Below are 22,411 nucleotides of genomic sequence, written 5' to 3'. Positions count from 1 at the left end.
TCAGCTGGCTGGCCCCAAGGACAGAGAAAGGGATCCCAGAATGTTCTCTACTAGGCGGAATTCAGCTACCCCTGTCCCAAAGTGCTGGAAAAGACTTAAGTCGGGGACCCTGGCAGCCCCACCCTCAGTGGGGGAGAGGCCACACCCGTCCTTCCTTACCCTCCATGTAGGCCTCGATCTTCCGGATCAGCTCGTAGGACTTGGATCGGTCGAGCAGGGTCCTAATGGCAGGTAGCGGGTCCAGGATAATGGTCTCAGGGTGGGCGTCGATGTATTCCTGAAATGAGAGCAACATCCGGTGGTTGGGGGAACGGGGGTGCAGGGTCGAGGAAGGGGCATCCCACAATACAGGGAGCTGCCACCACTGGTTCATGCCCGCTACCTGCTAAGGAGCACACAGCTGCCTTCAGAGAGGCCGATCACAGCACGCCATACACTGGGCCAGGAGGCTCACGGGACCCCAGTTGGTCCAATCAGCATAAGGTTAGTGGCTATCTCAAAGAATGCTGGGACAGAGCGTTTTCTTTCTCCCCGAGAGAGCAGGGCAGCGGTCATCGTGTGCCCTGAGATGGCCTGGCTGAGTCAAAACTCAGCCCCAACTGAGAAACCAGGCTTTGGTCCCATTTCTGGAGCCCACCTGGGGAGGACACTCTACTGAGAGTGTCTGTCCCGAAGCCTGCACGGACAGGATTCCAAGGCTGCAACCAAGCGAGGAGTGAAATAATGCTGGGATGGGTTAGAATCCCTTTGGGAAAGTTGGGGACAATGGAACTGGACAATGGAAATGTGAGGGTGAGGACACAAGCAGTCTATAAGGAAGCTACTATCTTCTTGAGAAATTTGCACCCACACAAGCACTAGGACACGGGTTTCACGTCAAGGATTGTGCCTTGCTTGGATCCACAATCTACCTTATGGGAGTAGCAGTCGACAGATCAAATCGCATATGGCATGGGGTAAATCACTTTCAGGACTAGGTGTACCTGACCCAAGCCGTAGTAGTTCAATCGCCTCATGTGTGCATGTGAAAGTTAAGAACGTGAATAAGGAAGACCAACGAAGAATGGTGCTGGCAATGAATACTGAAAGTACCAAGGCTTGCCCTAAGGACAAACAGATCTGTCTTGGAAGAAGTACAGCCAGAGTGCTGACATGTTGTCAGAAGAGCAGTCCCTGGAGGACATCATGCTTGGTCAAGAGAAGGGGAAGATGGACTGACCCAGTGGCTGCAACTCTGGGCTCAAATGTAAGGACAATGGTGAGGACAGTAGGTGCAGGACCCGTTGCTGTTTCCTTCTGTTGTACAGAAGGTGGCGCTTGGTCAGCACCTAACAATAACCCCTGTAACAGACTTCAACAAATAATACAAGGACAACGTACTTCTGGGAAAAGAACCCTGGTCCTAACACCCATCACCCTCATGACCACAGGGACCCAAGCAATCTCTGGAACAACCCTCCCGCACCTCACCCGCATCTCTAATGCTGCAATTCTGCAGTCTCATGGGCCTTGGGGAAAGGGCTGACCTGGAGGAAGATTGATCACCAGATCATAAATCCACAGTCACCCCCCCTTCCCCATCATCTCCCTTCCTCCATAAAGATTTTCTTCCAAGCTTCCTCCTGGCTTAGTTATTGTGTGGCAGGCCTCCTACATTTCCCACAAGGCTCTTAGAACTACCAGGAAAAACCTGCAGGAAGCATGAGCACCCTGCACCCGTTTGTCACCCCTCAGAAATGTCTCCATGGCAGATGGGACATGTGTCCCCTAGGGAGCCTGCCTGCCCAGAAAATCAAACTTCACTGCCATCGAGTTGATTCCAACTCATAGTGACCCGATAGGACAGGGCAGAACTGCCCCTGTGGATTTTCTGAGACTGTAAAAAGCTTTGTCTTTTTCCCATGAGGCAGCTGGTGGTTTCGAGCTGCTGACCTTGCAAGTAGTGGCCTAACATGTGACCATTGCACCACCGGGCTCCTCCCCTGCGTGGAAAAGAGGGAGAGGGATGAAACCCCGGCCCTGGATCAGGAGGCCTGGGTTTGAGAAGACCCAAATGCATATTGGAGCACAGGCTCCTCTGGGATTCGTCAGACTTGCCCTGGTGACATGGTTCCTCCAGGGTGTTCCGTAGAGCTAGGTGGTGTGGGGAGCTTGCAAATTGAACATCAGAGATACTGCTTCCTCAGCAGCCCCTCTGAAGGACAGGGGATGGGCAGCAGGGAAACACAGGAGTCTGCTTCCCTTCCATGCCGTCAGAAGGCTTGTGTCAGAATCCCGACTAAGACCTATCCTGGGAGGCTGCTAAAGGACGATTGACAGGCAAAGGGTGTTTATAAACAGTGAAAGAGACCTAAACATTCTGCTAATGCATGGACTCTGAGGGTCTCCGAGTGCATCCAGCCTGGTCCAATCCGGTCCAGCAGTCCAAGGAGTGCCAGCCAGAACAGGGAGCCAGGTGTTCCAGCCTGGGGCAGCGCACTCTGCTCCTGTCTGTGCTCACAGCACAACGCCCCACTTCAAGGCGGCACAGGCACTGGGGGCAGGTCAAGGGGGCTGGTATGGACCCTGTGGTCAGGCCTCCCACAGGGTAGGAGAAGGACTCAAGTGCCACCCCAACTCCAGAGAATGAGGCTCTGTCCCACAACTCCCTCCCACCCCACCCCCTCCAAACACAGCAGGGTCCACTATACACTGTGGTGCCTCATCCTTCAGAGACGGGAGCTGAAATGATTCACCGATTCAATGTGACCACTGAGTAATCTGGCCCCAGCGAGGGGGAGCGACGGGAGTGGCCGAGAACTAAGAACTCAGGAAGCTGGGTGACACGCTTCTCACTTCTCAGGAGCTTAGGCTTTTCCTCAGAGGCACTGAGACCAACAGCGGATGAGCTGTGGTGACCAAGAGAAAAAGAAATACGTCGATGGCCGCGATCGCCATTGATGGCATGCTCAACTCTTACAGCCGGCATCCTCCCTGAGCCGGGCACACGCTCGCCAAGCAGCACTTCTCCAAATGGGAAAATCAACTCCAATTCATTGCCGCCGAGACCGCAGAACTGCCCGTCCCAGTTTCTAAGACTAAATCTTCAAAGACGTAGAAAGCCCTGTCTCGCTCCCTCAGAGTGGCTGGTGGTTTCAAACTGGTGACTTTGTGGTTCTCGGCTCAACTTGTAACCACTATACCACCCAGGGCTCCTAAAATCCTGTGAGGGCATGGAATTCAGATTTTCTGGAGCAGATCAGGCGGAACGAACTCCCGAAACCATCTCCGAGATCATCTTTTCCGTCTAAAACCAAAAATGTTCCCTAAGTGTTCTTCAAAGGAGAATGAACACTAGCATGATGTAACTGGTAAAGAAAGTCTTCCCTGGAGGATTATGCTCCTAAGAACGAACTATCTGGATGGAAAGGAACCCTGCCCTGATGGCAGAGTGGGGTACTTGATGGGCTGCTAACAGCAAGGTCCGAAGTTTGAAACCACCAGCCGGCTCCGTCAAGAGTTACAGTCTCGGCGAGCCAGTCAGAGTACAGTATAGCACGGATGAAACATACAACTTTCCTCTAGTTCTTTAATGCTTCCTCCCCCCCTCCACCACCACCCACTATCATGACCTCACTTCTACCTTACAAATCGGACTAGACCAGAACATGCACACTGCTACAGATAAGAGTACACAACACAGGGAATCCAGGATAGATAAACCCCTGGGGACCAACAATGAGAACAGAGATACCAGGATGATAGGGGAAGGTAGGGGGAGAAAGGGGGATTCAATCACAAGGGTCAACATATAACCCCCTCCCTGGTGGCCAAACAATAGAAAAGTGGATGAAGGGTGACAGAGGATGATGTAAAGAATGAAAATAATAATTTATAACTTTATCAAGGGTTCATAAGGAAGGGAGGAAGGGATGAGGAGGGAGGGGGGAAATGAGCTGATATCAAGGGCTCAACTAGAAAGAAAATGTCTTGAAAATGACGATGGATTTTGAGAATGATGAGGGCAATCAATGTACAAATGTGCTTTACACAATTTATATATGTATGGATTGTGATAAGAGTTGTATGAGCCCCTAATAAAACAATAAAAAAAGAAAATGATGATGGCAACATATGTACAAATATGCTTGACACAATGGATAAATGTGATAAGACATGTAAGAGTCCCCAATAAAAGTATTTACTTTAAAAAAAAAAAAAAGGAGTGCAGTCTTGGAAACCCACTGGGGCAGTTCCCCTCTTCCTTCTGGGGTAGATGAGTCAGCATAGACCTATTGGCAGCCTGTCTGTTTAATTGGGGATGGAGCTCATGTGGACAGCCATATGCAAGGTTAATAGGAAGCTGCAGGGCAGTGAGACTATATGAATGGGCTGGGGGTGGGAGAGGCGCTTGGAAGAGGAGGATGCGACCAGTTATCCAACTCGTAGAAGGTCATCAATGTCCCTGAATTAATTATACATGCAGATTGCTAAATTAAGCATTCTCCTATATATATTCGCAGACACACACACACACACACGTTAAAAAAAAGAGTGAAAAATCCCCTGTGGAACAAAGCTGAAACTTGATGATGTCAATCTTGGCGATGCTGGCTTAGGTGATGTTCTCTTGAACACGCAGTGGACACACCAGACTCCCTCAAAAGAACAAGTGGGTTCCAAAGCAGGGCAGGAGAGTGAAAGACAAGCAGGGCACGAACAGGGGGCCCTGTTTGCAGATGCATTCTCGGACGAGGGACTTGTACCCACAACTCACAATGAAGTACACTGTGAAGCAGCTGCTGCTTCAAACCGGTTCAGAGCACTTTACAATGACCTAGACGTTGCTCCAGAGAAAATCAAGAAGTGACCGATGGACACACTCATGGATGACGCCCCAGGCATTCATCATGGACCCCATGGAGGCACCGGTGCCCGCCACTGCCGGGGATGGCACCCCGGCACAACAAGCAGGAGCTGAAGAGGAAGTGGAGAACTGGAGGCACAGACACGGCTGATGGGGCTGTAAGAGGCAGCCATCAGGGGGTTACAGCCTGGCGGTTCCTCAAACAGTTCATCACCCCAGTGCAGCCAGGCGGGACGGCAGGCTCACTGCTAGCATACAGGAGGAGAAACAGTCCAGAGCACCGGATCCGGGTCCACTCCACGGGGAGGGGAGAACCATGCTCACAGTGGCGTTCATTGGGTGGAAAACAACCCAGTGCCAACAGTGTCCCCTTATCGACGAGGAGCACTTGGTATAGCCCAGGAGAAAGGGCTTCAATGACTCCTCTCGGGTTATTACAATAAGCCCCTGAGGGCTACCCAGGGAAAGGAGGTAACCTTGGGTTTATTCGCTGTGCTCTCCTCCTGAGAGAGGACTGAGCCCAGAGCTTTCAGCACGAAAGAGGAGTGACAGTGAGTGAGTGAGTGAGCGAGTAACTCGAGGTTCTAAAGACTTGACTCCAAGATGCTCACAAAGTGACAGCAACCATCCTTCCTCAAACACTCAGCACATACAGGTTCTATTCCACCCAATTCCCAGACCAGCTGCAGTCAGCCCTCATGACTACCCTCTGAGGAGGGCACTGACAGCACCCCCAGCTAACAGGGGCTCAGAGCACCTGGGTACCACCCTGCCCAGCTCATTCAGCTGGGGTGCGGTTGAGATAAGACCTGAAGCTCCAGATGACTGGGATCTAGGGACAGAAGGGACCAGGATGTGGCCTGGGGAGCGGATCCTGGTGGTGGTTGAGGCTGCCCTGCTACCTCGCTTTAAGCATCTATTACAAAGTGGGGAACAGCAAGCCTTTCTGGTCTTACACAGCCCCAATAGGCCTTCGGCCTGGGGGTTGGGCACATGCCAGCTGGTGGCATCAGGGAACAGGTCAAGCATCGAGACAGACAGTCCCACCCACCCTTGTCTTTCCTGAGGGCCAGTCAGAAACGGCCAGGATCTAAGGGTCACTCAGCCCAACCAGTCTCTCCAGAGAGAAGCATGCTCTTTCAGAGGGTCATGGGAACTAGTCCTCATGACACAGTAGAAACCCCGGCCCCAAAGCTCTTTCTCTCCATGAAGCAAGGGCCACTCTGGTCCCCTAGAGGCCCCTAAAGGCTACCAGAAGCTGGAACAGAGCTTCTGCAGCTATCCTGAGCTACCCCAGGGCCAGGAGATGCTGGTCACATGGAAGGGCCTCAGGGACACCTGGACACAGAGTGAGACTTGCAGAGGGAGGACTTGCAGAATGCAATGGTGTTGGGAGGCCCAGGGCAGTGACTGTCCTAGGAGGGCAGTCCAGCTGAGGACAAGGGTGAACATGCATCATTAAGGGCATGAAATCAGGGGTGATGAGGGACACCCACCCCCAAGTTTCTCAGTTCCATCCTCTCCTCAATGGAATAGTACCGTCACAGAGTGAGGGGTGCATAAAGGCCAAGGTGAGGTGGCAGCACCCAGGCCAGCTTCTAGACTGCACAACAAGAGCCCTCTTTCTAGGGGGGCGGGGGAAGTATACTATAAGTGCACCCTAAGGCCCAGACAGACTACCAGCTTTGGGGGGTAGGGGGAATCAAGCATCCCCTGCCCAGGGTGCCGCCTAAGTCCTCAGCCACAGGCACACCCTTTCCCTGAAGGTGGACGATACCATACCATTCACCTAGGTCATTGAACACGAAAACCTCACAGCAACTTCAGGCCACCCACTGGGCAGTGGGGCAGTTAAGGGCAAAGAGAGGGTTCTGTGTGGCTGAGGGGTGGGGGTGGGGAGATAAACCATTGTTCACAGAGTTGGCAGCCCCAGTGAAAACGTGACCCTGAGCTGTATGCCTTCCTTCCCACTGGCTTTCCCAGGCCCCTGCTGCACACACCCCTTCCTGTCTCTGCACTCACCACCAGGCTCCAAAGTGTCCTGCCCTCCCACCTATGGTCACAGGGTCACCTGGCCAAACGATCTCAGCTAGAGCTGAAAAAGGGCCACCTGACCTAAGGACACTGGAACTCTACCTGCCCTTTCGAAGGTCTTCCTTGCTCCTTCCCAGAATCTGTCATATTCCCATTCATATTCTTTCTCTCTCTCTCTCTCTCTCTCTCTCTCTCTCTCTCTCTCTCTCTCTCTCTCTCTCTCTCTCTCTCCACACACATACCTGTTCAGGTGAGCCCCTACCCTGAGCTGAGGCCCCAGAAGTCTCCAAAGTGCCAACCCAACTTGGTCACAGCCCCTAGGCTGAGTCCCAGGACCCAGGACACATGAGCAGGCCTGGCCCTGCCCACCCAGGACCTAGGACAGCGACAGTCCAGCACCACAGCCCACCTGACCAGCTGTGCCCTTGCAGGTGAGGTTGATGAGGTCAAGGGAGAGATGACCCAAGTCATGAGGTCAAGCCCCCAAAAGAAGCCAGAGGGGGCTGTCAGGCGGGGAGCACTGAGGCAATGAAGCTCAAGAGATGTCCTGTCCTGATGGGCCCTGGAAGCCACCTACCCAAGCTCCTCTGCGCTGAGCAGCCCTCATTAGCAACACAGGGCCCTGAGTAAGGGCGACTGTACCCCCAGGGGACATTGGGCAAGGACTGGAGACACTCTTAGTTGTCACAACTGGGGACGGGGTGCTGCTCCATGTGTAGAAGCCCAGGGCACTGCTTAGCACCTTAGAGAGCACCCAGAGAGCCACTGGTAGAAAGCACCCCAGCACGGAGCTGGGAAACTCTGGAATCACCGTCCATAATCTTGCCAAGAGTTGCTGGGTGCAGAGTCATAACAAGAAGTGGGAGGGGGCACACACGGGGCACTACCAGGGTTGGCTTTCTCCTGCTGGAGGCTTAGCACACCTCAGACCCCGTGCTGCAAAGCACGAGTGTCCACACAGACAGGACAGGGCGCCAGTCACTTCCAGCCAGGCCCAGTTTCTGGCACCCCACACAGCCCAGCACTGTTCCCAATCAAGTTCCAGGGTCCGCCTGGGGGCCTGGGGGCAGGGGGGGTCCACACTCCAAGGGAAAGACCCTGCCATGGCTGATGGCACCAAATGTCACCAAGTTTCCTGCAGCAGAAAGAGCTATTCATGGGTGCTGCCTGCCTGCCCAGCTTGACCAACAATGGGCAGACTGTGAGCTGGCCTGCCGAGGGGGGTGGGGAAGGGAGGTGTCCTCAGGCCTCAGGGCAGCAGGGATCACAAAGCTGACCTCAGGGCCACCCTGAGACAGGGTCTGTTCAGATGCGCAAGTGTGGTGTTGGCAAGACCAAGGTTCATCATCAAAGGGTGACAGAGCAACCCTGACATCAAGACCCTGTCCTCAGGTGGCCCCACGCCACCACCATCCTGAGCAAGTCCCCAGGACGGCGCGGTCATAAAGAGTACAGGCTGCCGCCTTGGCTCAGGCACTCGGCCTGCGTGGTCCTGGGTGCATCCCTTGACTTAGGGCTTCCGTACAGCTAGACTACTTGGTTAAAGACAAGGATGGCAAGACTTTGTCTCACATGCCTTGGACCTGTCAGGGGAGAACAATCCCTGGAGAAGGTTCTCGTGCGTGGTGAAGTGGAGGGGCAGAGAAAGAGAGGGAGACCTTTGACCAGATGAACTGACAGTGGCTGCAGCAATGGGCTTGAACTTAACAGAGATTATGAGGTGGATGTGGGTCTAGGCAGTGTTTTGCTCCGTTGCACATGGAGTCGTTATGAAAAGGGGAGTGGCTCGCTGACACCTAACGACAGCATAGGCTTGTGGAGGCTGTAAATCTTTACAGGGGGCCTCAACTTTCTCCCGTGAGGGGCCTGGTAGGTTTGAACTGAAGGCTTGGGGTTAGCAGCCCAGCATTTAACCTACGTGAAGAGCAGGCCACCTTCCCCTCTCTGTCCCTACCTTGGCACACCCCTCCCACCTGGGGATCGGCCCACAGCCACTGCCTCATTGAGGCAAGTTCCAACCACAAACTCTCCACCCTGCTGGGGCCTCTACCACAGACAGGGCTGGCCAGGCACTGCTGTCCCCACTGCAATGACAAAGAGGTGGCCCCGTCCTGCCACTTACAGTGGGCACCATGGACAAACTCAAACTCAAGGGGCCAGCCATCGGTCACAGCAGTGAAGACGCATGAATGTACACACATGCACAGATTCACACAGGGCCCAGGCAATGGCCCTAGCATACCTGGTACAGGCATGAATCCTCGCAGCAACCCCAAGAGGGAGCTCTGCTGCTGTTTGGCAACCCCACACACTGCCCAAGGCAGCCATGCATGACCCTGCACCAGCTTCAAAACTGCCTGCTGTCCTGAGTGCCCCCAACCTGGGGGGTCACCTTCCTGCAATATGTCGGGCAGCAGATCATTTTGTCTCATAGTGCTTCCGTGGTCTGGTTTTCTGAGATCACCAGGCCTTTCTTCCTCTCTCAATTTGAAACTTATGCTGTCACCTGCCCACCACAGGTGCTCCTACACGTCCTTACAACACTGGTGGCCATAGCTCCCAGCATAACAGCAACACACAAGCCAACACTGGACCACAGACCAACCAAGAGTGAGAAGATGCAAAGGGAGCTGAGGGGTGGCTGGGTTTCCTTCACCCACATCTGATTCCCTTCCCTGGAGATAAGCCTACTTCCCTGGCCCAGTAGGACAGGGTGGCAATGACAGGCTCTGGCACGCGCCACCCTGAGGCCTCTGCACCCCACCCAGAGTGCACACCCAGCTCCCAGAGGACCCCTGGCAGCCCAGTTACAGCTCCCCACACACCACAGGATCCAGGCAGGCTCCACAGCTGGCCCCAGAGAGGCCGGTCCAGCTGCATCGGCACACACCGGCTGCTGGGAGCCACCGCCTTCTATTCAGCACATATGGCCAGCCGATGCTTCTCTGCCAGCTGCCGCCCCCCTCCCCCCCAGAGTGGGGAGACAGACGATACAAACCTCGAAGAGCCACCTTCCTAATGGGAAGAAGCGCAGGTTTATTTGACTTCTCAACTAACTCACTCATTGCCATTGAGTCAATTCCGACTCATAGAGACACTGCAGGACAGGGTAGACGAACTCCTGTAAGAGTCCAAGACTGCTGCACTTTACGGGAGTAGAAAGCCTTTTTCAGGGCAAACAAACAAGCAACCAAACACTCAGTGCCCCTCAGGCCATTATAAACTACACTACAGTCCATCACCCAAGAGGAAGTGTATCTGCCTGGGCAGCCCTCGTGGTTGGTTCGAGCCCCCACCCAGGGGTGGGCAGCACTGCCTGGGGAGAGATGTGGGACATCAGCTGGGTCCCAAGTGAGAAGCTTTGGCAGCCTGGACAGTAGGATGCGGTCAGCTGTCCAAAGGCCCAGAGGTGGGGAAGGGGCAGATGCAGCGAAATGAGGTCATGTGCCCTGTGTCTGCACCGCTTCTCCTGGTGGATGTGTACTGACAACAGGGTTCTCAGGGACCCCAGCAGGGCAAGCTGGGGTTGAGGACATTCACTGAGACTCGCATGCCTTCCTCTGAGCCAAGTTTGGGGCAGGGCTAGCGGTGGGTGTAGGTTTGACACTGTCTGGCACAAGCCTGGCTGGAATGGGCGGCAGGGTGAGTGGGGACAGGGATGTCCTGCCCACCCCACTACCTCTGCCTGGTCAGCTCACTGATGAAGCAAGTTAGGCCACAGCAGCCACACCCCTGGGCCGCTGGTTCCCCGTGAACCCTGGTGCCGACAAACACCAGAATCATCCCAGAGGGTGCTCCACGTCAAGGCATTTTGAGGCTAATTTAAAAAAAAAAAACAACTGGGCAGGAGTGGTGGTGGTTTCTATGACAACCAGCTTTAATGCTGACAAGATATCAGCAGGACACCCTCAACCTGGCCACAAGGATGTGCAGGAGGAGGCAGCCCACAGCCCCTCGGCTCCGGCTCCCTTCCCACCCCAGGGGCCTGGGGGTTACTGGAAGAGCACCAGGGAGAGAGTTCCACCAATGGAATGTTCTTTGGGTTGTCAAGAACATCTCAGAAATTCATCTTTCTTGACCTGTGTAGCATCAGCACCTCACAGGAACCTGACTGTTGTCTTTGAGGAACAAAGCGAAGCGGGTCCGTCTGTGGCAAGCCAGCTCCCCTCTGTCCTACAGCTGCCCACAGGCCCAGGGGATGCCACCCCTGCAGCTTGAGCCCCTGCCTCTCAATAGACTAGCTTTGGGCTATGTCACCCAGTCCCCAACCCAAGCTCATGCCACCCCGGGGAATCTATGACACATCTATGTTACAACAGGGTGTAGGCAGGTCCTAGGCTTTGCCCCTCACACCCTCTTCCCCGGTGCCTCACCCCCATGTCCCCACTCCTCCCTCTGTCACTCCCCTCGAAGCCCTCTTCCTGGGGAGGTAGGAAAGTCCGCCTGCCACCCTTTCCCTGAAGGACTATTCTCTTCACACGGACACTTCCTGGCCTTATCACATATCTGGCTTTGGCTGCAGTGAAAACGTACCCCAAAAACAGAGCACAGAAAGTTAATCTGGGATCACCTACCCCTGGTGGTAGGGGGACTGAGGGTATGTGTGCCCTGCTGGACAGGCTCCAGGGACCCACCTGGAAGTGTATGGGGCAGAACCGGCAGGTCCACGCCTCCCCAGCACTCCTCCCGGAGTGCAGAGACTTTCCCAGGGTGTGCCTGGATGCTGTACACACGATAGGAACTCGACGGACCTGCTCTCTGGCCGACATCAGGCCTTGCCCTGGGCTGCATGCACCATGGCTGCGGAGAGGCCTGAGCCAATCTGCCCACAGGAAGTACCGCCAGAGGGCTCCTTGGAAGTGGTGAGACTTTATCCCACGTGCCAGGGACATGTTAAGGAGAAAGACCAGCCCCAGGACTACAAACAGACCATCGAGGAGACGGGTAGACACAGTGACTGCCAAAATGGCAGTCAAACATAACAAACTGGGGGGACGGGCAGGACCGGTCAGTGATCCATTCTATCACATGCAGGCTGCTATGAGGTGGAACCAACCAGACGGGCCCCAGGAGCAAAGCCTCACAGTGTCCTCCCGGCCTGGAGGAGGGCTTCCTGCAAGTGGTGCCACACGACAGAGGAAAGCACTGAGCCCTCAGGGGTTGGAGACAGGCCTCGGCTCGCCCTTGATCTCCAGGCCTGCACTGCAGGGACTTGAGGCCACAGGCCAGGTAGAGGCCCTGGAGGGGGTGATATGGGGACAGTCATCGTGATCCACTGACCTCCCCCAGACCAGGCCAGAGAAGCCAGGAACAGGGTGTGACTGCTTCTTGGGCCGCATCCCCAGGAAAGTGGGAAGGGTAAAAGGAGTGAGCACCGTGGGGACTTGGGGTGGGGGTGAGGGAGCACGGTGGCTGTCGACCTGCGCTATCAGCAGGCTGGTTTCTGGGTGCTGAGGAGGTGGCCCACCCCTTGTCCCGAAAGGGGGAAACCAAAGACACACGTCACCCCCACCCCTGCCCCCACAGAGGCCCCGGGACACCCTCCCCCCACCCCCCCACCCGCGTGATGATGTGTTTGTCATGACCCAGTCACTTTCCAGAAGAATGAATCATACTCTGGTCCACCGGGGGAAGGACAGTACAAGGCGGTGGCCACCAGGTCAGCAGCTGCCCAGAGACTATGGAGTCAGGAGTCAGAGAGCTGGGAGGAAGGTAGGAGCTGAGACCCACAGGAGAGTCTGGCCACGGTCTTTAACCTTTAACCAGGTGGCACCAGGTGCTTGTGGTTCTGAAGTCCACAGGCATCCTTTCTCCATTGGGCTCATGGAAGCATGGATGCACCGGGGGATGGGGCACAGACATGCTGGAGTTCAACCCCCACTACACACCCCAGCAGAGCTAGGCCGGCGACTGCGCATCAAAGCAGCTCCTTCTGCCACCTTGTGCATGTGCGCACACAAACGCGCGAGCTCGCGCGCACACACACACACACACACACACACACCACACCCCCGCCTCCCACAGCCGGGGCCCACCAGTGCCTCACCTGAAATCGGTGCACCAGCTCCAGGGACTGGCTGTCATTCTGGTCAGCTTCGAGGATGACGTCCGTCAGCTTGTGGATAATGACGTCCAGGGGCCCCTGCTCCTCAATCGGCCGGCTGAGGTTCAGCTGTGAAAGGGGAGTGCATGAGTCTCAGAGACCAGGACCCCCAACCAACTCCCCTTACCCCCCACACCCTGAAGACAGGACAGGCAGGCAGAAACACCATCCTGTGTCTCCTCATTCGAGGGCGGGGCCGGTGTCCTAATTCTGTTCCCCGGGGGGGGGGGTATGGTGGGTGTGTGTGTGTGTGTGTGTGTGTGTGTGTACACACAGCATCAGGGAGGGGAAGCACCTCCAGGTGCTATGGGGGGGGGGTCACCTGAGAGTGAGCATAGGATAGGCTGGGAGCACCTCTCAGCCACGGAGCCCCTCAGGAACAGAAGTGAGGGTTCAAAGAGGGACAAAAGGATAAAAACACACACACTGTCACTGCGTTGATGCTGGCTCATGGCCACCCTGTAGGACAGCGCAGTACTGCCCCTGTGATATTCTCTTTATGGGAGTAGAAAGCCTCATCTTCTCCTGCAGAGAGAGGTGAAGGAACACACCCAAATCACAGTCCAATCAACTTAGGCTGCCTCATAACAAGTCCACACTCATCCCACAAACCACTCTATGTCTGTGATCTTCCTGAATCTCAGAATTCATTCAGGGAGAGACTGGGAGCATCCACTCCTGACCAGCTGGAGGCAACAGACTGCCTGGGCCCAAAGCTCTGCCTGAGCTACTCTGTGGGGACATGCTCTCTTCTTGGAGAAGCACTGGGTTAGGGAGATCAGCCCAGGTGGCTGACAGCAGGCCAGCAGCACCTGACCCGGGGACAGGAGCACCTGCCAGCAACTGGAGCTGCCTTCCTACCTGCCCTGAACTTCCCAACCCAGGTCTGCCCCAAGCATGAGGCCACTTCCCTCCCAGGCCAGTCCCTCAAGGCAACGGCACCAGGCTGGTATCCTGGCTGAACCCCTAGATGAGGCCACTGCTGCCAGTCACGGGCCCTACCCTCAACCCCAAGTGGGCTTCCTGCCAGGATTTTTTTTCTCTCTTCAAAGTCATTTAGTAGAAGAATCAGTGACCTGGCCAAATATCCACTAAGTGCTGGTAGCCCTGGGCCTGCCAGCATCGGTGCCAACCAGCAGGGGCTGTGGCTGCTGCGAGGAGAGTGGCAGGCCATGAGGACAATGGGAAGAACCCGCCAACCTCTGTCCTGTCCCTCTGCCTCCAGTCAGCCAAAGCCAGCCAACAAGGGCCCTGGTGGAGGCCACCCTGGGACCAATGCCAAGGTTGAAGGGTGGTGGGCGCTGGCTGGCAGGGGCTTTACCAGGCAGCATGGCAGGCACAGCTTCAGATCTGGCTCCACACAGAAGCACACAACTTGTATGGGGTGGGGGTCCTCAGCAAGAGTTGAGGGCTTCCACTCTTTCCTGCTTGCAAACACCATTTCCTCTGAAACTTGGAGCACCACTGCCAGGGGGTCATAAATGGGAGCCCAAGGCCTGACCAAGATAGCTCCCAGAGGGGGGGCAAAGGAGCTCACCCAGGGGTGCGGGCACCATGGCCCCAGGTCATCAGAACAGCCCCTCCGCCATGCCCATCGCCAAGGAGACCCTTCCAGCACCAGCCCAAGTGCGGTTCCTCAGTGGAGGGGTGGCATGAGCAGAGGGGATCCCGGGCTCCGCGTCCTCACCTGTTCTCAGCCAATGGACTTGACAACCCTGGCTGTTTGGAAAATACACCTTCCGTGTTCCTAGTCTCCCTACTGAAGGTAAACAGCTGAGCTCTGGATGCTGGCCACCTGCCTTTGTATATTTCCCAAGCGTTTTTATGCAGCAAAGCCCTTTCACGAGAAAAGCAGCTCAGGGCACACATCGCCTCGGCCAGGTCCCCAGCACGGCTAGCCTCCCTGAGGCGCCTTTGTGGCTGCCTAACTGGAGCTGTCAGCAGCTGGGAAGGCTCTGTCAGCACCCACTTCTCTCTCCACGAATGGGTGGCCAGACACTGCCAGGGCCACCCCCCCCAAACAGCACTGTGCCTCAACCTCCCCACACGCACCACAAGAATGTCCTTAATTGCTGGAACTGACCCAACAGAGACAAGGCTGGGCACCTCCCAGGCTTGTGGTGGGGGCTAGACGCTTCCACTTACAAAAGTGGTGCAAGGATGGTGGTTAATGGAACAATTTGTCATTTAATTTCAGCAGGGCTTCAAACTGGCCCAAACTAGTTCAGTCATGGCTCACACAGCCAAACTGGAACAGACTTGAATTAGTAAAGAGCAGGTGTACTGAATGATGGCCGGAAAGGGGCAAACTACAAGTCATAGGCCTGGAACAAGAAACTCTGGGGAGGGAAAATGAGCCCCCACTTCAGGAGACTGCTGGGCGGGGGGGGGGGGGGCATTACATTATTGCCAGGATTGTGGAGAGCAACACACACTCGGAGCTGTGTGGTCTGCTGCCATCTTTGAGTAGGGCACCATTTTTTCCATCACTTCTGCTCATGAAATTTGGTTGTTCTGTGCAATGATACTAAGTTGGCTGGACCAGAATTTCAGTAGCTTGGCAGTTAAGACTTCATCCACCATGAGCTCTAACAAAATGAAATCACCTCCATAATGGGATCTACTGTGAGCAACCAATCAGATATCAGATGTTTACTCAGTCCACAGCCCTGATCCAATCTGCTGAAAGCAGCTTTGCTCATGGGTATGGGCTGCTTTCAATGTCAGTGGATGCCGCAGATAACCGCGCTTGCTTTTTGCTGGCTCTGAACCTCCAGTTCTTTGGATTAGAGCCAGCAGCCTTCTGAGGCATTGGCAGCCTGCCGTCCTATCTGCTCATCTTGGCTTCGTTTACTTCTGCTGCCAGAAGCCTGCCGTCTGGCCTGCGGATTCTGGGCGCATCAGCCCCTGCCACTGTTCAAGTCAAGAGAAGTCTCCAGCCTGACACCTGAGGCATAGCTTGAAACTTGCCTACTTACTTCGGCAATTGTGTGAGCCATTTCTTTGATAGAAACTTCTCTCTATAGATAGATAGGCAGGCAGACAACTTCACTGGTTTAGTTTCTCTAGAGATCCCGGCCTAAGACACTATGCAATGCACACATTGCCCTGTTTTCTGAGAGAAAAATTAAATTTCTAACAGTATGTCCATCCCCAGCACTCATTCAGTACATCTTACAAACAGGTCTGTTCCACTGTACTTCATAGGCCATGAGTGAACCCAGAAAAAGTGGTTTAAAACCCCGACAGAGACTTCCCGGGCATGTACCGCACGCGACACCCACAGTTGGGACAACGGCATGAATGCTAAAGGCCTGCTGTGTCCTCTCAGGATTTCGCATCAGTCTTCTGGGTCACTTCGTTAGCAGACCCAGGCTAGTTAGTGGCCCCACAGGTTCCTCCAGATCCTACCTAGGAGATGGCACTTCTCTTAACCCTTGCACGTATCCCCATGGCCCATGTCCACTTGTCTGAGTAGCCTCTTACTCATTTCCCAACATCTCAGCTCACAAGCTCACTCTTCTCAGGTGAGCAGGATTTATCAATGGCCTCATCTAGATCCCCAGAATCCTCCAGGGCTGTGCTACAACTTTCAATTAGAGCAGTGGTTCTCACCCTTCCTAACGCCGTGACCCTTTCATACAGTTCCTCATGTTGTGGTGACCGTCCCCCAACCATACAATTATTTTCTTTTTTTAAAAAAACATTTTATTAGGGGCTCGTACAACTCTTATCACAATCCATACATATACATACATCAATTGTATAAAGCACATCTGTACATTCTTTACCCTAATTATCTTCTTTTCTTTCTTTTTTACATTTTATTAGGGGCTCATACAACTCTTACCACAATCCACACATATACATACATCAATTGTACAAAGCACATCTGTACATTCTTTGCCCTAATCACTCTCAAAGCATTTGCTCTCCACTTAAGCCATCGGGTCCTCTTTTTTTTTCCCCTCCCTCCCCGCTCCCCCCTCCCTCATGAGCCCTTGATAATCCACAGATTGTTATTTTGTCATATCTTGCCCTATCCGGAGTCTCTCTTCCCCCCCTTCTCTGCCGTCCATCTCCCAGGGAGGAGGTCACATGTGGATCCTTGTAATCAGTTCCCCCTTTCCAACCAACTCACCCTCTACTCTCCCAGTATTGCCCCTCACACCCCTGGTCCTGAAGGTATCATCCACCCTGGATTTTCTGTGCCTCCAGCTCCCATATGCACCAGTGTACAACCTCTGCCCTATCCAGTCCTGCAAGGTAGAATTCGGATCATGGTAGTTGGGGGGAGGAAGCATCCAGGATCTGGGGGAAAGCTGTGTTCTTCATCGGTACTACATCGCACCCTGACTGACCCATCTCCTCTCCTAAACCCCTCTATCAGGGGATCTCCAGTGGTTGACATTTGGGCCTCGGGTCTCCACACTGCACTTCCCCCTTCATTCACTATGGTATAAATAATATATACATATATATATATATATATTCTTTTTTTTTTTTTGCATGATGCCTTATACCTGGTCCCTTTGGCACCTCGTGATCGCATACAATTATTTTCATTGCTACTTTAGAACTGTCATTTTGCTACTGTTATGAATCAGGTGACCTCTGTGAAAGGGTCGTTCGACCCCCAAAGGGGTCTCAAACCACAGGTTGAGACCCGCTGAATTAGAGAGTGATTTCTTAATTGTCTCCCCAGCAGGAATGTGAGAACCCCAAAGTCACAGCAGAGAGCTGGCACTCTAGGACCAAGAACCCCAAATAAGTGTGTGCTAAGTATCTGCTAAGTACCAGCTGGCTGTCGGGGAACAAAGGCAGACCAATGGGGCAGCGAGCTGGAGACGGTGAGCAGCTCTTTTCCCGGTGAGCAGGTTAGAAGCAGCTGAAGGAAGGAAGGGGGAGACACAAGCCTTGTTCTGGATTAAACTGTTCACACCCCACACGCCCCCCAAAAGAGATAAGTGCAGTCGTAACCCTTATAGCTGCTACAGTAGGCTTGTTGCAAGATGCTGGGTTATCATGGGGACATGCCGCAGGATGGTGGGTCATAAAAGCCTGCAATGCGATGTAACCCATCACAAGGTTGGATATATAGCCTCCCCATCCCCAACCCGAGGGGGGGCAAATAACAGAAATGTGGGTAGAGGGAGACAACGGACAGTGTAAGACACAAAATAGTAATATATAATTGATCAACACTTCAGGTCATCATGTCTGAATTGACGTGACAGCCAACAGGGGGTTGTGTTTGGTCACTCTAAAGAGCTTAAGGAGCCCTGGGGGCATTGTCTGATGATGTGTCTAAGATGGCTTTAACACTGGATACAGTCTGCTCTGCTCAGCACCTTCAGGCGGGACCACCGCTACGCTGCTTTGGTGGCGTTCTGCACCTGAGTGACCTGGATCATGATGGCGTAGATGAGATCATCATGGCGGCTCCAGAGATAGCTGATGTCACCTCTGGACTGATGGGAGGGTAGGATTGCCGTCTGAACATCTATAATGGCAAACACACCACCCTTGGCGACATGACAGCAAATGAAAATCCTGGGTGACTCCATGTCTGGAGGAAAAGACCCAATATGTATTGGTTTCTCTTGGAGTGAGCTCACAGTTTGGGAGCTCCATGATCACTGTGAGGTCAAAGGCAAAGAACCAAGTTGTTATTGCTGCTGGAAGGTGTTCTTTAAGAGCCCGGCTCTCTGGAGCGATTCACATCTATAGCCTTGGCCCAGAGAAGCTTCTGCTGTTCTCATCCCACCCACCCCGTCGCCATGCTGAGTTCTCTCTAGGCAGAGTTCTGGTGGACAAAGTAGCACCCCCACTCACCGATGGGGTGCCTGAAAGCCAGGTGATCTGGACATGTGACAATTCTATAACGACCCCACTAGCATATGAAAAAAGAGATGACTCGCTGGTGACTTGAGTCCCTTCCAAAATCACTTCCTTTGCAACGGGACCTTTGCTTTCTCTGCTGAAGTACGTACGACCTGTGCCCAGACCTGTTGAGCCATCCATTTCCTTGCACGGCAGGCAGAAATAACATTGAGAAACAGCACAATGAAGAGAATGTATGGGGATGGAAAACTTACAATAATTTATAATGTTTTTGAATGATGTTGTCAGTAATAGGGAGTATGATTAACGTCTTCTATAGGGAAGGATACACATAATAAAGACAGACCTTTGTTTTCAAATGCTTTTACAGACATGACCTGACAGGACAGCAACCTAGAATCCAGTGACTTTCCAGGAGCTCTGAGCCATCCCAGAAGGGGGTTTGCTGTCTCAGGTGCCCGAATCTGAAGGCTACTCTCTGGGTGAGGGCCCTGGGCTGTGAAGAAGAGGCCTCACTGTGCCCAGGCTGCATTCCCAGACCTGCACACATATAATGAAAAGGCATGTTTCAAGTTCATGAATAACTTCGTCCATGAACACACCCAAAGTCTGCACTGTCTGCAGAGGTGGGGACAATCAAAGGGAAAAAGAGAGGACCTAGTTGGTTTTGTACCCAACAGAAGAGCATGTCTTCTTTCTGATGTTAGGGAGTTGATACCAAGAGCAGAAAAGCAAGGATAAGCCCCCTTCTCTCAGTATCTCTAGGAACAGAGCGGTGGAAGGATCTAGCTGAAAGGCAGTGGTCAAGTGAGAAATCAAGAGTGAGCTCCTGGGGTTAAGCTGTGAGAGCATCACTGGTTCTCTACAGGACCCACCTAAATAGGCCGCTTAGCTAGCACCTCTGGATCCCTCGTGGAACGGTCTCATCTCTCTTCACCCTAGGCAGGGTGTCACCTAAATGGCTCATTCTACCACAGCAAAAGGAGGGCATAAAAGCACACTTAGATAAAGGATTATTTTTAATTAAGAGGAAGCGTACTTTTCAGGTACCCCAAATTACTTAACTGCACTTACTGGTGTTGTGAACTCTGAATGTCAGAGATGCCACTGACACTGCTTTTTAATACAGGCATTTCTGATGTATACTTGATCGAGGATTCTCGAAGGTGGGAAGGAGAGGGGAAAAAAGAAGCTGATACCAAGTGCTCAAACAGAAAGAAAATGTTTTGGAAATGTTGATGACAACATGTGGGAAACAAAGATTTCTCCCAAGTTGTCTCCCCCAAATATATGCCAAACTTAGCTGCTTGCTACACCTGTAGAATGACTATAGACTTGGAGGTCAACAGAAGTAGGTCGGGGGTATTCTCCCTAAAGGTTATCAGCCATGCAGAGCAAGCAAACACCACTGCTTATCCCACAACAAGTAGGGCCCACTCCCTTCTGTTAAGGATAATTGTTTCCCTGAAGGAGAGCCCAGGGAGGTCAAGCCCACTTAAGGGTGACCAAGGTTAGGCCGCCATCATGAATCTGCCCTACTTGTCCTATGTATATTCCTAGTCCCTCCCCTTCCTATCATGTGTACACCCCTAGCTCTTCCTGCTACACCTAGGCCCATTGTATATCCCCCTCCTATTGCTTTTTTTGCCAATTGTACTACCCCTTCCTGTGACATGTGGTTATCTGTAATCACCCCCCAACATAGATATAACCCTTGGTTAGCAATAAACGGGTCTCCAGCCTCTTGCCGGCCAGTGGACTCCACCCCACCTCACCTCTGCCCACACTGTGTGCAGAACCTGGCTGGTAAGATCACGACCATCCAGGAGGTGAGCATGCTACCATGAAATGTGTGTGACTCCATTATTTCAATCTCTCCTCATCTCTCATGCTCTCTATGACTTCACTATAATCTTTACTTATTATCACTGTACAAGTGAGCCTACAGGACCAGCGATGATTTGTTGGGGACCCTCCTTTCCCCCACAACATACGTACAAGTGTGCTTAATACAACTGAATGATGGATTGTTATAAGATTTATTAAAAGCAAATAATTAAATAAGAGTTTTTAAAAGCCCCCCCCTCAATAAAATTAATAAGAAAAAAAACAGATCAATGTCCTTCTAAAACAAAAGAGGCACAGAAAGACAGGAGACGGACACCACGTGGGGCCACAGCTGGCAAACACTGGGATGCCAAGCTGGAGGCGTCCCTCCCTCCGAGGGAGCCTGGCCTGGCGCTGCTCTCCATTTCCAGTGCCTAGGGCTGTGAAGCAATACGTCTCAGTCTGACAAGCCCCCACCCCCTGCTGCTACAGACTCCCACGGATGAGGTGGGGAGGAAGGTGTCTCCCAGGTACAGGGGGTGGGGAGGCAGCCCAGAGAGACAGCCCCAGAGAGATGGAAGCCATCTGCACTGACAGCGTTCCTCCAAAGGCCTCAGGTGCCCCAGATAACTGCCCACCCACTCCTGTCCCTACTGGGGGCTGACCCCTCATCTGCGGCAGCTGCAAAACGCATAATGATCACAGAGACCCAGGGTCACTCAAAACCTCCACAACTCTGTGGCCAGACCTGAAGAGCCTGCAGCTGGTTCCTCGACCCCCCACAAAACTATGAGGGACGTCCATGTGGGGCCAGAGAGGTGTAAGGTCAGGTGAGTGTGGTCCCCTTGGAACCTCAGCTTCCTTGTTTCCAAAGCAAGCAGCCAGCTCTGATGGGTGGTTTCTGCACACTGCTCCCAGCCAGGTTCTGCCCCAAGCACAGTTCTCGTTCAGTCCCTGCAGGCATCCGGAGCAGTGAGGCAGAGGTTCAGGAACTGGCCTAAGGCCGCAGCCTGGCACTTGCTGTAACTAACAGTGCCCCGCCAACAAGACGAGTGCACTTGATAGGTGTCCACAATTAGTGCATCTCTTCCTACCGACCAATGGCAGCTTCCTGGGCATCCTGGAGGTGCTGGTCAAGAACGGGGCGGAGTTTGGAGTTTGCAAAGCCCACAACACCTGTACTGACTCACAGTGAGCTCTTCCAGGTGGGGGTTGACATTTCAGAAACTGCTGTCACTGGTCAAGGATGATTGGCATCACAAGTCCCTGCTCTGAGCCACAGACTGTGTTAAGAGGCACCTGCTGCTACGAGAGGTGCAGGTGGGCACACAAGTCACAGAGAGGGTCTGTCAGTAATGGCTACAGGGTCCCAGAGTCCTTTGCACTCTTCTGCCAACCCAGAAACCCTAGAGTTTCCCTTCACCTCCAAGCCACTCCCCTGCTTTCAGTCATGCCTTCAAACGGAGATCTCACTCCAAAGTGGCTCAGGAGCTCCACGACTCCGTGAGCAGACAGGTTTTCGGAGCGCCTGCAGAGGTGGCCACTCACTCAGCAATTGTGGCTCCAACCAAACCAGTGTGGCCTGAGGCCTCCTGCGGGAAAGAAATGTTGACCCGGGACGGAGCTGCAGAGCCAGGTTCTAGAGCAAATTACAAGGATAAACATGAGGAAAGAACACATGAGAGCTGCTCTTGGCGCAGGGAGACTGAGACCACGCTACCAGCAGGAACATGTATAAACTGTCAAGGGGCCAGGCC

General features: G+C 53.4%; 1 protein-coding gene across 2 annotated transcripts in view; it reads right to left on the bottom strand.

Moving 5' to 3' along the window:
- The window catches only part of ITPK1 (inositol-tetrakisphosphate 1-kinase), a 118,565-nt gene that overhangs the window by 27,556 nt on the left and 68,598 nt on the right, over positions 1-22,411 (bottom strand). For both annotated transcript variants that reach the window (XM_075531256.1, XM_075531255.1), the window contains exons 3-4: positions 12,927-13,052; positions 160-277 (exon numbers count right to left, since the gene is read on the bottom strand). In XM_075531256.1, the coding sequence (XP_075387371.1) occupies positions 160-277; positions 12,927-13,052 (244 nt within the window). The remainder of the gene's footprint in view (positions 1-159; positions 278-12,926; positions 13,053-22,411) is intronic.

Source organism: Tenrec ecaudatus, chromosome 14, assembly GCF_050624435.1.
Source record: "Tenrec ecaudatus isolate mTenEca1 chromosome 14, mTenEca1.hap1, whole genome shotgun sequence".
NCBI classification, from domain to species: domain Eukaryota; kingdom Metazoa; phylum Chordata; class Mammalia; order Afrosoricida; family Tenrecidae; genus Tenrec; species Tenrec ecaudatus.
The sequence above is the reverse complement of the archived record's forward strand: the minus strand, read 5'-3'. Positions and strand labels throughout refer to the sequence as shown.